Source organism: Cydia splendana, chromosome 10 (assembly GCF_910591565.1).
Source record: "Cydia splendana chromosome 10, ilCydSple1.2, whole genome shotgun sequence".
Taxonomy (NCBI): Eukaryota; Metazoa; Arthropoda; class Insecta; order Lepidoptera; family Tortricidae; genus Cydia; species Cydia splendana.
In genome coordinates this window covers 8598705-8615058 of record NC_085969.1, presented here as the reverse complement: position 1 = coordinate 8615058, position 16354 = coordinate 8598705, and the positions used below count along the sequence as shown (strand labels likewise).

The 16354-nt window shown below is 34.6% G+C and overlaps 1 protein-coding gene across 1 annotated transcript; it reads right to left on the bottom strand.

Annotated features, from left to right (window-relative positions):
- Window positions 1-2356: 2356 nt before the first annotated feature.
- On the bottom strand, window positions 2357-6197 carry LOC134794223 (delta(14)-sterol reductase TM7SF2). The gene is made up of 3 exons (XM_063765963.1): window positions 4506-6197; window positions 3904-4330; window positions 2357-3485 (listed from the first exon to the last, which is right to left on the bottom strand). Exons 1-3 carry the CDS (start codon window positions 5766-5768, stop codon window positions 3199-3201), a joined length of 1977 nt encoding a protein of 658 aa, XP_063622033.1. The 5' UTR covers window positions 5769-6197; the 3' UTR covers window positions 2357-3198.
- Window positions 6198-16354: the final 10157 nt, after the last annotated feature.

Below are 16354 nucleotides of genomic sequence, written 5' to 3'. Positions count from 1 at the left end.
CAGTACCAGTTTATTTAGAATTTAAGCTCAATCTCAATTTAGTCCTATGGCTTATAAGCTCTCATCTAGGTGACAGCTTTACCACCCTTACCATGACCAACCTTTAGGAACAATTATTTTCACCGCACGTTCGGAAGGGAATGTATGAAATCCTTGTACAGATTGCAACAGTGGAAAAAAAATCTGCTTCTAATGTAAATCTACTTACATTTTTTTTCGTGATAGTGAGGTGAATATTAATGTTATTGAAATTCGGCAGCAGTCACTTTGACTCTCGTGTCTTTGAAATCACGAGCGTAGCGAGTAGTTTAATTTTGGTATCATTCGCTTGCTCAGGACTCAAGCTTTGCTCTCTTTTGTAATAACAAATTGCTACGACATCTACGACAAAACAAAATAACATCGCTTACCTAGTTTCTAATTTTATATCCCGTAGTCTTAAACACATTTTGCTTGCACATGCCAATTGTTATTCAATTCCTTTATAGCTTTACCCCCTTATTCATAAACGCGCTACAAACCTCAATTAGCTAATAATCGTATGTCCTTATCTGGCGTTTTGACTTATGTATTTGTAAGAAAGGGATAAAACATAATTTAACTAAATCAGGCCCGTAAAGTTTCATGAATAAGGGGGTTAGTATGTATATTTTATAAGTATTGTTATCACTGATCCCTTCAGAATTGAAGTGCCAAAGCCAAGAAAAAATGTTACTATGTGTTGATGTGTAATAAGTCTATGTTAAAGCTAGCATATTTTAAATTTTATTGCTAACGAAATCGTTGTCAACTTGTCACTGAGGAATTGAGACTATTAAGAAAAAAAACATTGCAACAGTATTCAGAACATAGGCCTACTAAGAAAATGTAACAAGTTTGCCTTAGTTTTCAATCTAGAACCAGCGATTGGTGTTAGTTACTTTAGCGTAGTTATTGCTATCGTCCTATAACGTAGGACACTTGTATTTAAAGGCATATGTCATATCTGTATGTCACCTAATAATGTTCTGAATAATTATGTTCTACAGTCTACAGTAGAAGCCCGGTTACTTGGTGTATATTCGTCTCTACGTGTTGTTGCTCTTAATATTCGGGAGTCGGTAATTATTTCACGGTCATATTTTCTTTTGTGTCAGAAACGCCGAAAAATACTACATATCAATAATATGTTATAGACCTTACATAATAGTCTTCATATATGTTGAACAGAGGTTTTTAATTGTTAACATCTATATTTTCATTAACATATGGTTTGATCTTGTAATCCTATCCTATTTACATTGCATTTGTTTCAGCATCACTGAACCGTTAAATTGATTCGTATAAGTAAGGCAGTGTGAGATACATTTTAGAAATGAAATCTGTAATGTTAGATATTTGAATATTGAATTGTTTATTTACAAATTTTATGTGTATTTTATAGAAAAATAAATGAATGTGAAGTAATCGGTTTTTTAATATTTACCCTAACCCGTAAAAACAAATACCAAATTACTTTGTACAATCGTTTATTAACACAAAAATAGTCCACACTACAGAGTAATATAAAAGTAAATTACCTAGAGAAACAGAATCCTGTTTGTTTATTCTAGTAGAATTACAACACATACCTATAAGATAAAAACTTAATTTTCAGATTTTTTTTAAAGGTATGCAGATGGTTAAAACATATCATGTATGGTAAAATTATGGTCAAATTAAGCTATGCTATGCATATAGCACTTGTATAAACAATGTCCACCTACATGTATTTATTTCATGTACGAAAACAAATAATTGATATGTATTGTACGTAATAATAATTATTATATTAGTTGGGTCTTGGGTCACGTGAACGCAATTGAAATATAATGCATGTTACACATTGTAGAGACCTAGACCTTACAACATTTTATGCGATCCAAGTGAGCCAATACAAGTTTATGATAACTGTTTTCACTACAACATTAATGTGTGATAACAGAAATCATACTAGTCTAAAAAATGTAACAACCCAACAGTGTTATTAACTAAATTACTTTCTTAGTAAAAATTATACACAATTAAGTTTAATTTGATCCGTGGGTGTTCAAGGCGGAACGGTTACTTTAATACAAATTTTGAGCATTAAAATATTTTTTAAATGTCTTCACTCTTAAAAATAGTTTACAACATTTGAGAGTATTTTACTAAGTTATAATGTTAAACCAACCAAAATGCTTATCAATCGTTTCTTAAGTTGACATTAAAATGCATTTATAGCGTCCCAATTACGGTTATAAGTTTATGCTTTTGAAGCAGTCTCGAGGCACAATGGCTGGTATCGTATTTATACAATATCAACGTATTAATAGGTACTTATAGCTAATGCAAACATAGAAAACAAGATCACTGAACAGAAAATGCGTTTTAATTAGTACAACAACAAAGAATAATAAATGCAGTAAGTAAAGATTTGAGCAGTAATACAGGCAATGACAACTGCCACTGCAACCCTGCTGTCGTACGCTGACAAGTGAAGGAAGACATTAGTTTGAGTATAGAAGTGTTAAACGTCCAAGAAAGTAATTGTAAATAACACTAATATATACCAGCATTTCGTAGTAAAAATAAGTAAGATTCTTAAACGTGAGATGTAATCCCTCTACAAATATGAAAAATATATTAATAAAGGCATTAACATGATTACAAAAAGTTTAAATACAAATTATTATTACAAAAAGAACTTATTAAATTTGATCTTATTGCTTTGGATATACTATCAAACTAATTAAAATAAATCTATTTAAAAGTACATTTATTAATTTATTTATTACAAAAAATTATTCAATACTGAAAATGAGATTGTCAATTAAAAATAAAGTTAATATTTAAGAGAGCTAAGTCGCATTCGAAAAAACGGTGGTCTAAAATGGCAAAAAAATTGTTTTTTAATCATTGAGCATGCATTAAAGTATCTTTAATACAACTTATTTTATTACTCCTAATCCAGCTTATAAATAGACTAATACTACAAAAATATTAAGTTAAAATACATCATAATCAATTGCTTGTGATGGATGTACCAACATTAATTGATTTACAAATTTCATTAACTACGTCCAATTCATACTAAAATAAAAGTAAAAAATGTATCAAGATACCTTTTTACAATAAGTAAAAGGTCATTTCGATTTTTAAATAAAAAAAGCTTATTGGTAACTATTGTACTTTTATGAATTATAGAATCTTAGGCAAAATGGCAGAGGGCACTTTATTGCAATATCTTTGCCAGGCCGTACCGTAGCGTCTCTGGCACCTGCTGTGGTCCCTCCAAGCTCTGTGCAGTAGCATTAATATCGTCAGAAGAGCCGGTGCAGCAGCCACGTAATGCTGCGATACTATACCAGGGATTGCCAGCGCTATGTGGATAAGGATGTCACCTAAGTAGTTAGGATGGCGAAGGACGCCCCATGTACTGGAGATGAGAAGCTTCTTCCCATGGAAAGTAGGCATGGAGTCCAGATCTGAAATTATAAGTAAAAAATATCTATAAAACAAGGCACATTTTCTTTGAATAAAGTTCATTTGCTAACATAATCCATAAGCTTTTATTGATAACTGTCAACCTCCCACATTGTTGTTTCTTCAGAGTTAATTCATCCAGGAACAGAAATAATGTGACCTAAACGAAATCATTAAAACAGGAAACAGCAATTTGAAACAGGAAACAGCAAAAAAATTTGTGAGATTTAAATATACCCTTTTTCTGAATTTGGTTGAATATAATATTACAACCATAAATCATAATATTTATTTATATGCTGAAATGACAGTAATTGCCTTATGACGGTAGAACCACAAAATAAGGACTACATATACAGTATAGTATGTATAACATGAAAAAATAACGTAGTAAATAATTCATAATTATATTAAACTTACGTGTCATGCTCGGTTGCAGAGGGTTTTTCCTGAATTCATACTTTATGTTATTGCTTATCATCATCAAAAGGAAACCAGTTATGTAGATGACTGCAGCCACAATCAGGATACTGTTTGACAGAGTTATGTTAGCATCAGCCACAAATTTGGAGATGGTTGTGAAGTAGAATGGGTAAAGAGCACTCGATACTATTTGGTAGTACCCCAAGCCTTCGGAATGCCAGAAGAAAGTGGTAGTGATTCGGTATTCTCTCATTATGAAGTTTAACAAGTAGTTGATTTGCATCATTGAATACAGAATGATAGTCGGCTGTAGTTGCAATTTGGTCCAAATTTCATTGTAATTTTGTGGAGTTAAAATTAATTCTTCATTTTCTTTAGTCTGTAGATGAAAGCCTTGCTTGAAGATCAGGACTGAGAGAATTAGCTGTAAGTGAAAAGTACATAAATCAATACAAAGTGATTTAAAAACTTGGATATGAAAAGTCGAACAAGGCTATTTAATAGGCTTTCAAGTTAATGCATATAAACATTAGATCAACATTCCTGCATATAAATGCTCCATAATTTATTCATTTGGATCTATTCAATCTGATACTTACTGCACTTATATTGGAGATCCTCGAAACCCAAATCTTGACATCCATCTTCTTAATGAATGGGTGTATCTCTCTTCCCATCCAAAAATCATAAAGAACATATCCTGTGTTTCCATACGGGTTTAAGTTTGCACTTTTACGGCTTTTCAAAAACAGTGCCACAGATAGAATCACGGCAAATATGTATGCAATAACAGCCAGTTTCAAGTAATCCTTCAATATTGTGTTGCTGTTGATAATTTGGAAAAAATCAAATGTGAAAAGTGTTATGATGGTAAATATGCTTGAGAAGAAGGCATTGAAACAGTAGGTGCTATTGGAATCATCCATTCTGTCAGCTTTTGGGCCTAAAATTGGCAGCAGAGCCAAAAGTGCTTGTAAAACTACCTGGTCTAGGTAGACAAGTGCGGATTTCAAACTGAACCATAGTGAGAGATTCTTCAACGCAGGCCAGTTTTTCAGGGGCTGGATTGTGCATACTTTTGTGCAAGATACCAAAATAGAAAACACAGTCAATGGTAACAGTAGAATGAGTATGGCTGATCCAATTCTCCCTCCAAACTCCCATTTACTTCCTTGCACAAGTCTGCTAACGCTATCTCTCAAAGGAGTTGCTAATCTCCTAGACACCGATTTGGATTTCTCTCTCTTGTAATCTTCGTCTGAATTTTCACCTTCAGAAAATGTGTCAATCGACTGGCTGACGGATTTGCTGAGTGATTTGCTGGCGGACTTGCTAAGGCTGCGTCTGATGTCTGCTCCATTGATACTGGATTCCCGCAGCCTAGTAGATCGACGCGGCGCAACTTCCTCAACCAGTTTCCGGTTTCTAAGACCGTAAACATCTTTCGACAGCTCACTTTCCAATCCGTTTAATGTTAAGTCAACAGTAAATGCCGGAGTGTAATCTTTGATGGAATATTCCGAGCGCCGCGTACGGACGCTACGATAAATCTCTTTGGTTGCACTAACATCATGCAGTTTTATTTCCACGTCTGATATCGTAGGTCGCTTCACTGGTGATTTTGGAGCAGTTTCGGTCGCTTCTTTTGTTGACCTCGATGGAGATTTTCGCGCGGGAAACTTCGGCGCTGGTTTTCGACTCGGAGATTTGCGCGCGGGCGATTTGCGGGAGGGCGACCTAGCGGGAGGCGAGCTTTTACGTCCTCTAGCAGGCGATCGCGGTGGCGAAACTCCTTTCCGACCTCGCGGTGGACTGGAATCCACCATAGACGGCCTAACTCGGCCGCTTCTCGTAGACATCATAGTAGCATTCAATTAGAAAATTACACAATGGTGTTTTCTTTTTGTTGCATCTAAAATTATCCTGGCACTGTCACCACACACGGTGCCATTAGTGGTTAGGTACACTTTAAAGTCATCGAATCTTATGCAATTCGACAGTTTTCAAAATAATGTTTGCAGGTCAACGCACAACAAAGTCACAACACAACAATTTTTCATTCACGCACACGCTTCTACTTTTCACGCCACACGCCACACATTCAACGTCAACGTCAACGACGCTAGAATGAATTTAAAATGCGGTCCGTGATTGGCTAAAAATAGTTGCCGCCGCTTTGAACCGGAAATCGTAGTAATCCTATTCTGTCTGGCAATGTAGAAAGAAAGAGACAAAATATAATTGACACATTGTACCAACACAACGTACAAACGGTATATTGCCATAACAAAAGTTATTAGATGATTATTTTTTCAACTGACAGCATTAAAGAAGAAATTATACTATAGGTGGTCAAGCAAATCTTTTCAGTAGAAAAAGGCGCGAAATTCTAATTTTCTATGAGACGATGCGCCTACATTTTTCAAATTTGCCGCCTTTTTCTACTGACAAGATCTGCTTGACCATCTATATCTGTCAAGCCATTTCCGTCAGTACAAAAAAGCGGCAAATTAAAAAAAATTTAAGCGCGAAGGATAGATCGTCCCATAGAAAATTTGAATTTCGCACCTTTTTCCACTGACAAAGTTGTTTGACCGGGTATATTATTACTTACTTAGGCCCCATTCGCACGACAGCTTAAAAACTGTTGCGTTAAAACCCGACGTTGGCGCTTTTTTACCGTTTCTAATATTTGTGTTCATATGAACGCTTAAAAATCACTTATGAGTCGTACTGCCACGTATGCATCTCATCAAAGCCATACTTTATTTGCTATTACGACGTATTATTTGAATATAGCTTGAATATTTCAGGAATTAGTAAGCATAAGTTGAGATTTTTAAGGTGAAACTAATACTTAATAATTTTGACGATTGACACCAACAAGTGACACTTGACAGCCAACTGACAGCAGCGCCGGCGCTTTTTTAACGCTTGTGAGAACACATACACGGAGTTCCGTATGATCAATTCAATTAACGGCCAACGCTCAACGCCGAAAATCGAACAGTGCTCGATAAAAAAGCGCCGCGCTTAAAAACCGCCTTCGTGTGAATACATACATGGTTATCCATTTGTGTCATTCAAACGCTTTTTTAACGCGCGTCGAAAAAGCTGCCGTGCGAACGGGGCCTTACTTATTGCGACTACAATACTACGTAGTGATTATATTATCTTTGCTACAACCGCAAAAACTGAAGTTCGCAAATTGTGGGCATCTTTCTCTTTTACTCCAATAAAGGCGTAATTAGAGTGACGGAGAGATTCCCGCAATTTACGAACTTCGATTTTCGCGGTTTATATAACCCAGTTTTTGAAGTATTAGGCTGGCCACAGACGTTCGGTTTCCTGATCAGGAATCCGAATTGGGAATACAGATCCGAAATTCCGTAAGCATAGCGCACACATTCGATTACGGAATGACAGGTGTGAACAGGACATCGCTATACACATGCATAGTGCCTTCTCGCTTGCACCTGTAATTCCGTACGGACAGCGATTTTGATAGCACAAACAGGGAAACAACAGTAAAAATTATAATAATTTTGACGTTTTTTGGTAGGAGATCCAAGAGCCAAGCTGTCCCGACATTATACCGAAGATATCCCGGACATCAGTCTGTACGAGATTAGGATGGCCCTGAAGCAGCTTAAGAGGGTGGATTTCAAAATCCTGCGAAAACTTATGGTTCGATCTTTATAAAAAAAACTAGTAGGTTGTGCGAGTTGCAACTTTTTTATATGTTTTTAAGAACTATTATCTTCATGTTCCTTCAATTACCATCTCCAATAACTTAATAGTTTTTTTAATATAAAATGTTTTATGTGTCTAAAATCATCACCGTCTACCGAAAAAATCTGAACCTTATTGTTTGCAGTGAAAATTATAGCATACCTATCGTACGATTGCGATTTTTCTTTTACTTATATCTTTTCCATGTTGTTGTTTAACACATGAAAAAATATGCAATAATTCCTTCACCGAGAAAGTACATTTAAAAATATTTAAAATTTTGTCACGAATATTCGTCAACACCGTCATGGTAATGTCAATGTGAGCTTATCTCCGTGTATGAACAACGAAATACCGCTAAAGGTCCTTGCCCTATTTTTCACTTTAATATAGAATGCCAAATATGATTTCACTATAAAGTCACATCATTGAATCGTGAGAAATATTACGAACAAATTTGTAAAACGTAGTTTGTTACAACAGAGCATCATCACCGTTATGCTTTGGTTTAAAAAAGTTACAAATGATATATTAGAAATAATTATTGAAATGAATGGCAAACTACATGAAGTTTATTGTGTAGCATAGACATTAACTACTATTATTCGTATTCTAGAAATAAAAACAAGAAACTCTCAAATCGTCAACACCATACCCATCATCACCGGGAAAAAATTACGACCGGTGATGATTTCATGTGTATGGTGATGACGGTTCTCAGAAACTTTTCTAGTTATTTTGCTATAATTCATTATGAAATTAAGCTGTATGTTTGAAAAACGTTCTCTATGTCTTCTAACACTATATAATGTCTACCTTATAAATGTAGAAGAAGATATGACTATTTCTTTCACACTAGAGGATGGTTAGTTTTAAATAACATTTTGACTGAAGTAGGCAAAATTTAGGTCACTTAGAACTTAGAACATACGAATGTTTATTTTTTATTATCTAATAATGTAAATCGTGCAACTTCGAGTCTGTAATTGCATGTTAGTCGTGTTAAAACAAAGTATTTAAACAAGCAACATATATTAAGTTTTAAGCGACCATAGGCTACGGTACTGGCTCACTATCGTAATGGCCTTATGTTTTTTGATAATATTATATTAATTGATGTATATAATTACAGCAATTAATAATTATACCATTGGGTAGTCACCGGACCCAATACCTAACATTTCGTAACTTATGACATGCATTACAAGTAGGGGTCTTGCAACTTATAAAACACTGATTAAATATTAATGTTTAGCTATTAAACAAGATATATATGGATTTAAATCATTATAGCTATTTTTAAAGTTAATTTATAAAACAACAAAAATACAAACTTATGCAATGAATCAAATTATCAAAAAAAAAGTAATATATCATAAAAATTAAGCTCACTGGTAAGCCAGCAATTTTATAATATGATATAAATACCAAGTTATGCAGTAGATAAAAGAAGATGCGGGTTTAAACTGATAATAAGAGTACAATATTGTTAATATGATTTAACATTAAAAAAACCCAAAAAAATAAATGAATACATAAATTGCCTATTTCGGAATATTAATTATTTAAAATTATACAATAAAAATACTTGTTATATATTTATTTATATGAATAAAATGTATTTTTTATAATTTGCTAAAAATAATTTATGTAGCTAGTCTTCTGTTCAAAAACATGTTATTTGTAATGTTTATTAAAGTTCTAAAGCCTTACAATTAAAAAAAGTTTTTGTTTTTTTAATACGTTTTTAATACATATATAAATTAGTTCCCAAATCATCATTACCGTACATGCAGTGTCATCACCGTCTATAAAAGAGTCATTACCATACCATGATTGTCATCACCATCTTGCGTTTTTATTTTCCGAAAGCGATAACTTCAAATATAAGCCACAAATGATTGTATAAATACCATAAATATCCTCAATATACAGCCCCCTATTATTTTACCCAGCTAGAATCGTGTTAAATTAAACATTTAAAAAAAATATTTTTTTGTATGGTGAAATTTTTGGTGATGAAATCCACCCAAGAACAACAAGGCGCCGGGCAAAGACGGAATCACTTCAGAGCTTCTGAGAGCGGGTGGAACACCGGTACTTAAAGTCCTCCAGCTCTTTAATTCCGTCTTGTCAGAGGACAAAACGCCTGAAACGTGGAATAGAGGCGAGGTGGTGCTGTTTTTCAAAAAAGGTGATAACAACCTATTGAAGAACTACAGACCCATCACGCTCCGAAACGTGGTCTTTCACTATCGGCCTCATCTCAAAACTCAAAGTCGCTCAACGAGCTATGGAGAGGGCTATGCTCGGAGTTTCTCTGCGTGATCGAATCAGAAATGAGGAGATCCGTAGACGAACTAAAGTCACCGACATAGTCCACCGGATTAGCAAGCTGAAGTGGCAATGGGCAGGCCATATTGCACGCAGAGAAGATGGCCGATGGGGTCGAAAAGTGCTCGAGTGCAGACCACGGACTAGCAAGCGCAGCGTAGGACGTCCACCCACGAGATGGACAGACGACCTTGTTAAGGCCGCCGGAAGTCGCTGGATGCGAGTCGCTTCCAACCGGTACGAATGGAGGTCCAAGGGGGAGGCCTATGTTCAGCAGTGGACGTCTTATGGCTGAGATGATGATGATGATGATGATGACTTTTAAAATAACACTTGCACAGTCTGTGCCATCAAAATCGCTGCCGAGTTATGTTGGTCTTACTCTAACACAATGCCTCAGAATCCTCAGATGCTTGTTGTCATTCTCAGCTGCATGCCTGCATTGCATAAACGAGATTAGCCCCTTATCGTATTTTTTATCTCGGTTCAATGTTTTTGTTTATAAATGGGTACCGTGATAATACGTAGGTACTTATAATAGAGATGACCATTTAAATTTTATTAGCTCTGTATAAAATTGGCTAAGCCCCTTAGCTCAATTTCACATAGGCACATGAAGTCCACAAGATTTGAGATAACTATGAGTACTTATAATAGTAATAGCTTATCGTAAAGATACCCATGCTTCGTCGTATAGATACAAATATCAAACCCTAAACACGCGTTGCGGAATCGTACTTTGTAAAGTTACTTTGTAATACCAAACCCGACCAATAAACTTGAACGCCAATTTCGCATATGATTACGTGCGTGAGATCTTAGAAGAACCTTCGTAATTTAGAAAAAGACTTCGGTTATCGGCGGTAACGTACGAAGGTGATACTGCTGTTCTGCTTTCTTAATAGCTGATAAAACTTTTTGAAGTTATCGTAAAAAGTTAAGTGGACAATTAGCATCAACATAAAATAAACCCTAATCTAAAGGCACTTAAATTAAATTTCGCTAGATAACTATATTGCGATTAGACTTATTGTCATAATTTAAATAAAATAGAATCAGAATTTGAATTTCGACCGGAGGTAAATTTGAAAACAGAATGCCATCTCATCATGTATTCTGCCCTCCTAAGCTAAAAGGCAGTTTTTCGACATTTTGCCAAAATGGACTTTTTGTGATATTCGTAATGTAGAGATCGAGATGCATCGACCACTTTGGCCCGTTTTCCGATAAGTGGCTTAGTTTTCGAGAAAAATATCGTAAAAAGACCGTATTTGCACTAATTTTCTAAGCGTTCCTAGTCTAAAAAACGACTATTTGACAAAGCCAGGCTAAAACAACGTATATGCAGCTATACGTTTTTTTACGCTCTGGTTTGCGTAAAATCTTATCCACCATGTCTAGCCTAAAATAACGTATAAGCCAAAAACTAGGCTAAAAATACGTAAAAGACGCTATACGCGCTTTAAGATTAGGATCTTTAGCAAAATTTTAGATCTGATACTAGTCTAAAAAATCGTATAGTATTTTATTTTGTTTAAATGTCTCATACGTCATTTAAGCCTAGTATCACTTAACTTTTTTACGTCACCATAATAGTCTTTAGAAACGTATAAATGTTATACGTTCTTCTTATTTTGTATGGACGTCGTATTAAACGCAAACAAACTTTTATAATGGTTGAAAGTGCGTCTAACTAGTCTATAACGCAGTATATGCTCCAACCTTCGTCATGCTCCCCGCGCGCCGAAAGACACCCTTATGCTAAGTAAAAGCCGTCAGCCGCAAGCGCAGGCTTGTGGCTGCAGGTATGCGAGCGGAGGTGGCATTTTGCGCGCGAAATATTGACCGAACGCCAAAGTAAGAAAAATACTTTATTATTGCATTACCATCATATGTTATCAATAATATGTAGTGTTTACAATCAGTACCTTCGAGTATTATCATTTTTATCAAGGTATATACTTTAAAATTGGCTCGCAAATACTTACGCTCGACAGCAAATACGTCTTTCTAGCGTAGTTTGTGATGATGAAATTGTTCATACGTACTTTTCTACAGCAAACGTTGTTTAAGTTTTATTTTTTCATTCGACGGTTTGAATGCTTTTATTTAAATAAAATCAAATTTATATTAGAGCTAATTGTATCGGGTTTAATTCCCTATAAGCCAAGTAGGTATTTAACATTACGAAGAGTTTAAATCTTATTGAAAAATGTTTTAAAGGGAAATTTTATGAGAATTCTTATGGACAGAATAACATTTTCCGCCTAAGTATTTAGATAACCAGGACAAAGGACCATGGGCATCTTTGTATGGAACCTGGGTCCATCCAAAAACCAACTGAGAGTTATATATATATTAGGCCATTAAATACCTAAGTGGGTTTTATAAAAAAGCAATATGTATCTTAAAATAAGTTGGTATGTTTGTGTATTAGGTAATAGTTGTATGTTAAAATAGCAAAAGCTATGAGTTTGTAATCTAATAGAAAAATAATTTTATTAAAATTTGAATCTGATTTTTAATTAGGTACAACCGCTAAAATGCGTTTTAGAATTAAATAAATGACAGAGTATGCGCAGGAATTAATACGAGTTTAATTTTATTGCTAATGTAGACTACACAACTCGCTAACGTCTTACCGTGCGATGAAACTCTCGATGATTCGATGCCTATTGATAACAAACTAAAATAACTATTAGAGATGCCATGAATTCGGTAAAACATTATGTATTATTGTGAGTTACGTGTATGCGAAAACTGGTCACCTACAAAGATAGATGGTTGCTAAGATTTAAGTCAGCAGCAAGCTGGGATCTCCATACAAACGTAGTTACGTTCTCATTTTAAAACGATTAGGTAGATTGCTCTAAAACTTTGTACTCACTAAAGGATAAGGTATATCTATGCCTGTAATTAATTTGTAGCTTCAGATACCATAATAAAAAAAATACAGCGAATATAAGTTTTTCATACAAAACTTATTTTTCCTCTATTTCATTAGTTTTGTTGGAATATAAACTAATTAGGTACTGGTATAGATATACCTTATGTTATGGTATGTGCAATTTATTACAATCCAACACGTTGTTTTAAAATGAGTACGAATCTCCGTTTTTATGGGAAGTAATAATTCGGCTGAGCTTATTGCGGACTCTTTTAAGTTTCGTTGCTCATGCTCATTAGAAGTACATGTAATGTCATTAGTAGAGTCGAGTAAATCTAGCCTATGATACAAATAAAATCAGAAAGACTGTACACATTAAAAATTTGTACATATTATGGGGTTATTCCCACCAGTTAGGTATCTACCACCAAGTTGTTACCAGTGGTAACTACTGGGAATTTATTTCCCACCTTTCTTCCCAGTAGCTACCACCAACTCAGTTTTGTGGTAATTACTGGGAAGTTTTTTTCCAGTAGTTACCACTGGTAAATGGTGGGATTTTTTCCCTAGTAGTTACCACCAACATTTTTTACAGTACAATTTAAATGTATTTTATTATATGAACAAAAAACACTATACTACTAAGCTTTTATTAAAAAACGAGGTCCAGCGATTACTTTTTGGATTATAATCTTAATTACCATACAAAATTAACATAGAAATCGGGTTATTCCCACTAGTTACCATCAAGTTGTTATAGTTAAATAGTAATAAAAACAGTATAAGTAGAATACTATAAAAATAGAGGCTTTATTGAACCCTAACAAAATTGTAGTAACTACTGGGGAAAAAATCCCACCTTTTACCAGTGGTAACTACTGGGAAACAAATCCCATTAGTTACCACTGGTAACAACTTGATGGTAACTAGTGGGAATAACCCAATTTATGTGTTAATTTTGTATGGTAATTAAGATTATAATCAAAAAAGTAATCGCTTGATCTCGTTTTTTTAATAATAGCCTAGGAGTATGGCGTTTTTTGTTCGTATATAAATAAACATTTAAACTACGTGTCTATTTTTTATTCCCATTTCTTCCATAAATACTAATCTATAAAACCATATATTCGGTGTTTTTGGTGGTATACGTTTTTTTACACTAGCACGCTAGTCGAAAATCTGGACAAAATCTTAATTTTTCCTAGTATACTAACCAAAAAGGCCGAATAGCTGCTATAAGGTCTTTAACTTAGGATTTCAAGTGGGAATTATTCATTGTTACTAAGCAAAAAGGCAGCATGTGACATATACGGCGTTTTTACCTAGTTTCTACTTCGTAACTAAGTTAGAACGCCGCATAACGCATGTTTACCGCCTTCTTGACTAGTACGACCTACACATTTTTAAGCTTAATACTAATCTAAAGTGTTTTTTATAAAATTAAAAAAAACTGAGCTGTTTAGAAACATACTATAAATACCTAAAATAAGTACATATATATACCTACCACATACAAAAAGAAAAAATGGAAAAAGTTTTTCCGTTTCGTAGAAATTCAAGAAAGATGTTTGGGTTGGTTTTTTGCGATTATCTCGAAACTAGCTTTTGTCGAAAAACTGCCTTTTAGACTAGGACGGCAGTTATTGCTTCTGGAAGAAATTATATAGAGCTGAGAATACCTATCGCATATTGGATTTTCTTCGATCATACAATCAGACGTGGCACGCACACGCATTAAAAGACGAATTATTACTGGGAGTGTCGATGGACGAATGAGTAGAGGGCGTGCACCCAGAAGATGGACAGATGTGGTCCAAGACGTTACCAGGACTTCACTCCAGGCAACTATACAAATGGCTGAAGATCGAACGGCCTGGAGAGCAGTGACAGAAAGAATAGCCCAATAAAGTCACGTCCCTCAGTCATGAGGTCACGACCAAGAAGAAGGAGAAGTAGATTTGAATTTATAATATAAAAGTAAAACTTCAAGATTAGAAAATTGCGTTAATATTACCATTTTTAATGCTATGGTGTGAGCCTATCATCATCACTATCGGAGTCATGTGTATCAATTATAAATTGGTCACTGTAGTTATCAATTCTATTTTCGTATTTACGGAAATTTTCTTCACATTTAACTGCGTGCTGACAAACTTTTCGCCAGTCTTCCGGACCGATCATATTAACCTTTTCTTGGAGAAGATTCCTGATGCTTGTCATGTTCATGGCTCTGGGCTACATATTGTTTTATTTGAGCCCATATATTTTCGATAGGGTTAAAATCTGGGTGATACGGAGGTAACCGCAGAACAGAATGACCATGTTCAGCCATTATTTTATCTATTGAATATTGAATATGTTCTGGTTTGTGTTTTGACATAATTTCGTAAATATCGGGTTTGTTTAGTCGGGTGTTTACTGGAATGTTGCGAGTTTTCAACCAATCTATCATATCTTGTTTCCGGGTATTAGAATTTGGCATCTTTTCGGTATGTTTGTTGTGATATGGGGCATTATCAACTACTAGCACGGAGTTTTGCGGCAAATTTGGAATGAGCTGATTTCTAAGCCATTTCTCGTAGTTTTCGCTGTTCATCTCCTTATGATCATCTCCCGTTGTGTCCGTAGATTTGTACATAAGCAACGCACCAGGTATAAAACCATTTTCACTGCCGGCATGAGCTATAATAAGACGTTGCCCTTTGGAAATTGGTTTTTTAATCCCTGCGTTGCTAGAGTCTGACCAGCCTTTGCCATTAACGTGCGAGGTGTGTATGTACGATTCATCCATATAAGTACACTATTTCTTTTCCTTCTTCTCTACATTTTTTTATTTTAGATAAAAATTGTGTCCTTTTAAGTCGCACATCATGTTTTTCCATTAAAGTATTTCGGTTATCTTTGGTTTTGCAATACCGAAATCCCAATTTTCGTAAAATTTTTCGTAGCGTGAACGTAGAACCCTTGAAATTTATCGCTTCTATTAATTTCAATCGCAAATTTTTCAAATTAGGGAGTTCTTTCAATCTATAATGAAAGTCATAGGTATACCATTCTCCTGATTACGTCGTAATCAAAACTCTAAATTTAATAAATAATCTTTTTTCGGTCTCTTTCTCTGTGGCGTTTCAAAAGGCATAGATGGAGATTTTTGGTTGGCTTCGTTTAAAATTCTTTTTAAAGTACTTTTTGAAATGCCTGTTGCTTCTATCACCCGGTCTTGAAGTTTATTAAAATATTTACAATTATCGCTCTTCTTAAAAGTTGCGGCTTCCTTCGCAAAATATTTATATAAGTACATTATATACAATTTCCCGCGATTGACTATTTACAGATATACCCTTTTTGAAACGTGTCTCCATTAAAATCATTTTTTTTTAATATCTAATGAAATAATAACGAATATATTATGGTGGTATTAACTGCTCTATATAGTTCAAGACGAGAAAAACGAGTGCACTCTTTGGGTGTTGGACTGCCACTAATTCCATAGAG

Coding starts and splice junctions, on each gene's coding strand:
- LOC134794223 (XM_063765963.1), bottom strand. CDS start 5,768: ATGATGTCTACGAGAAGCGGCCGAGTTAGGCCGTCTATGGTGGATTCC. Junction 4,331..4,505: donor GGATCTCCAATATAAGTGCA/GTAAGTATCAGA, acceptor TTTCACTTACAG/CTAATTCTCTCAGTCCTGAT. Junction 3,486..3,903: donor TCTGCAACCGAGCATGACAC/GTAAGTTTAATA, acceptor TTATAATTTCAG/ATCTGGACTCCATGCCTACT.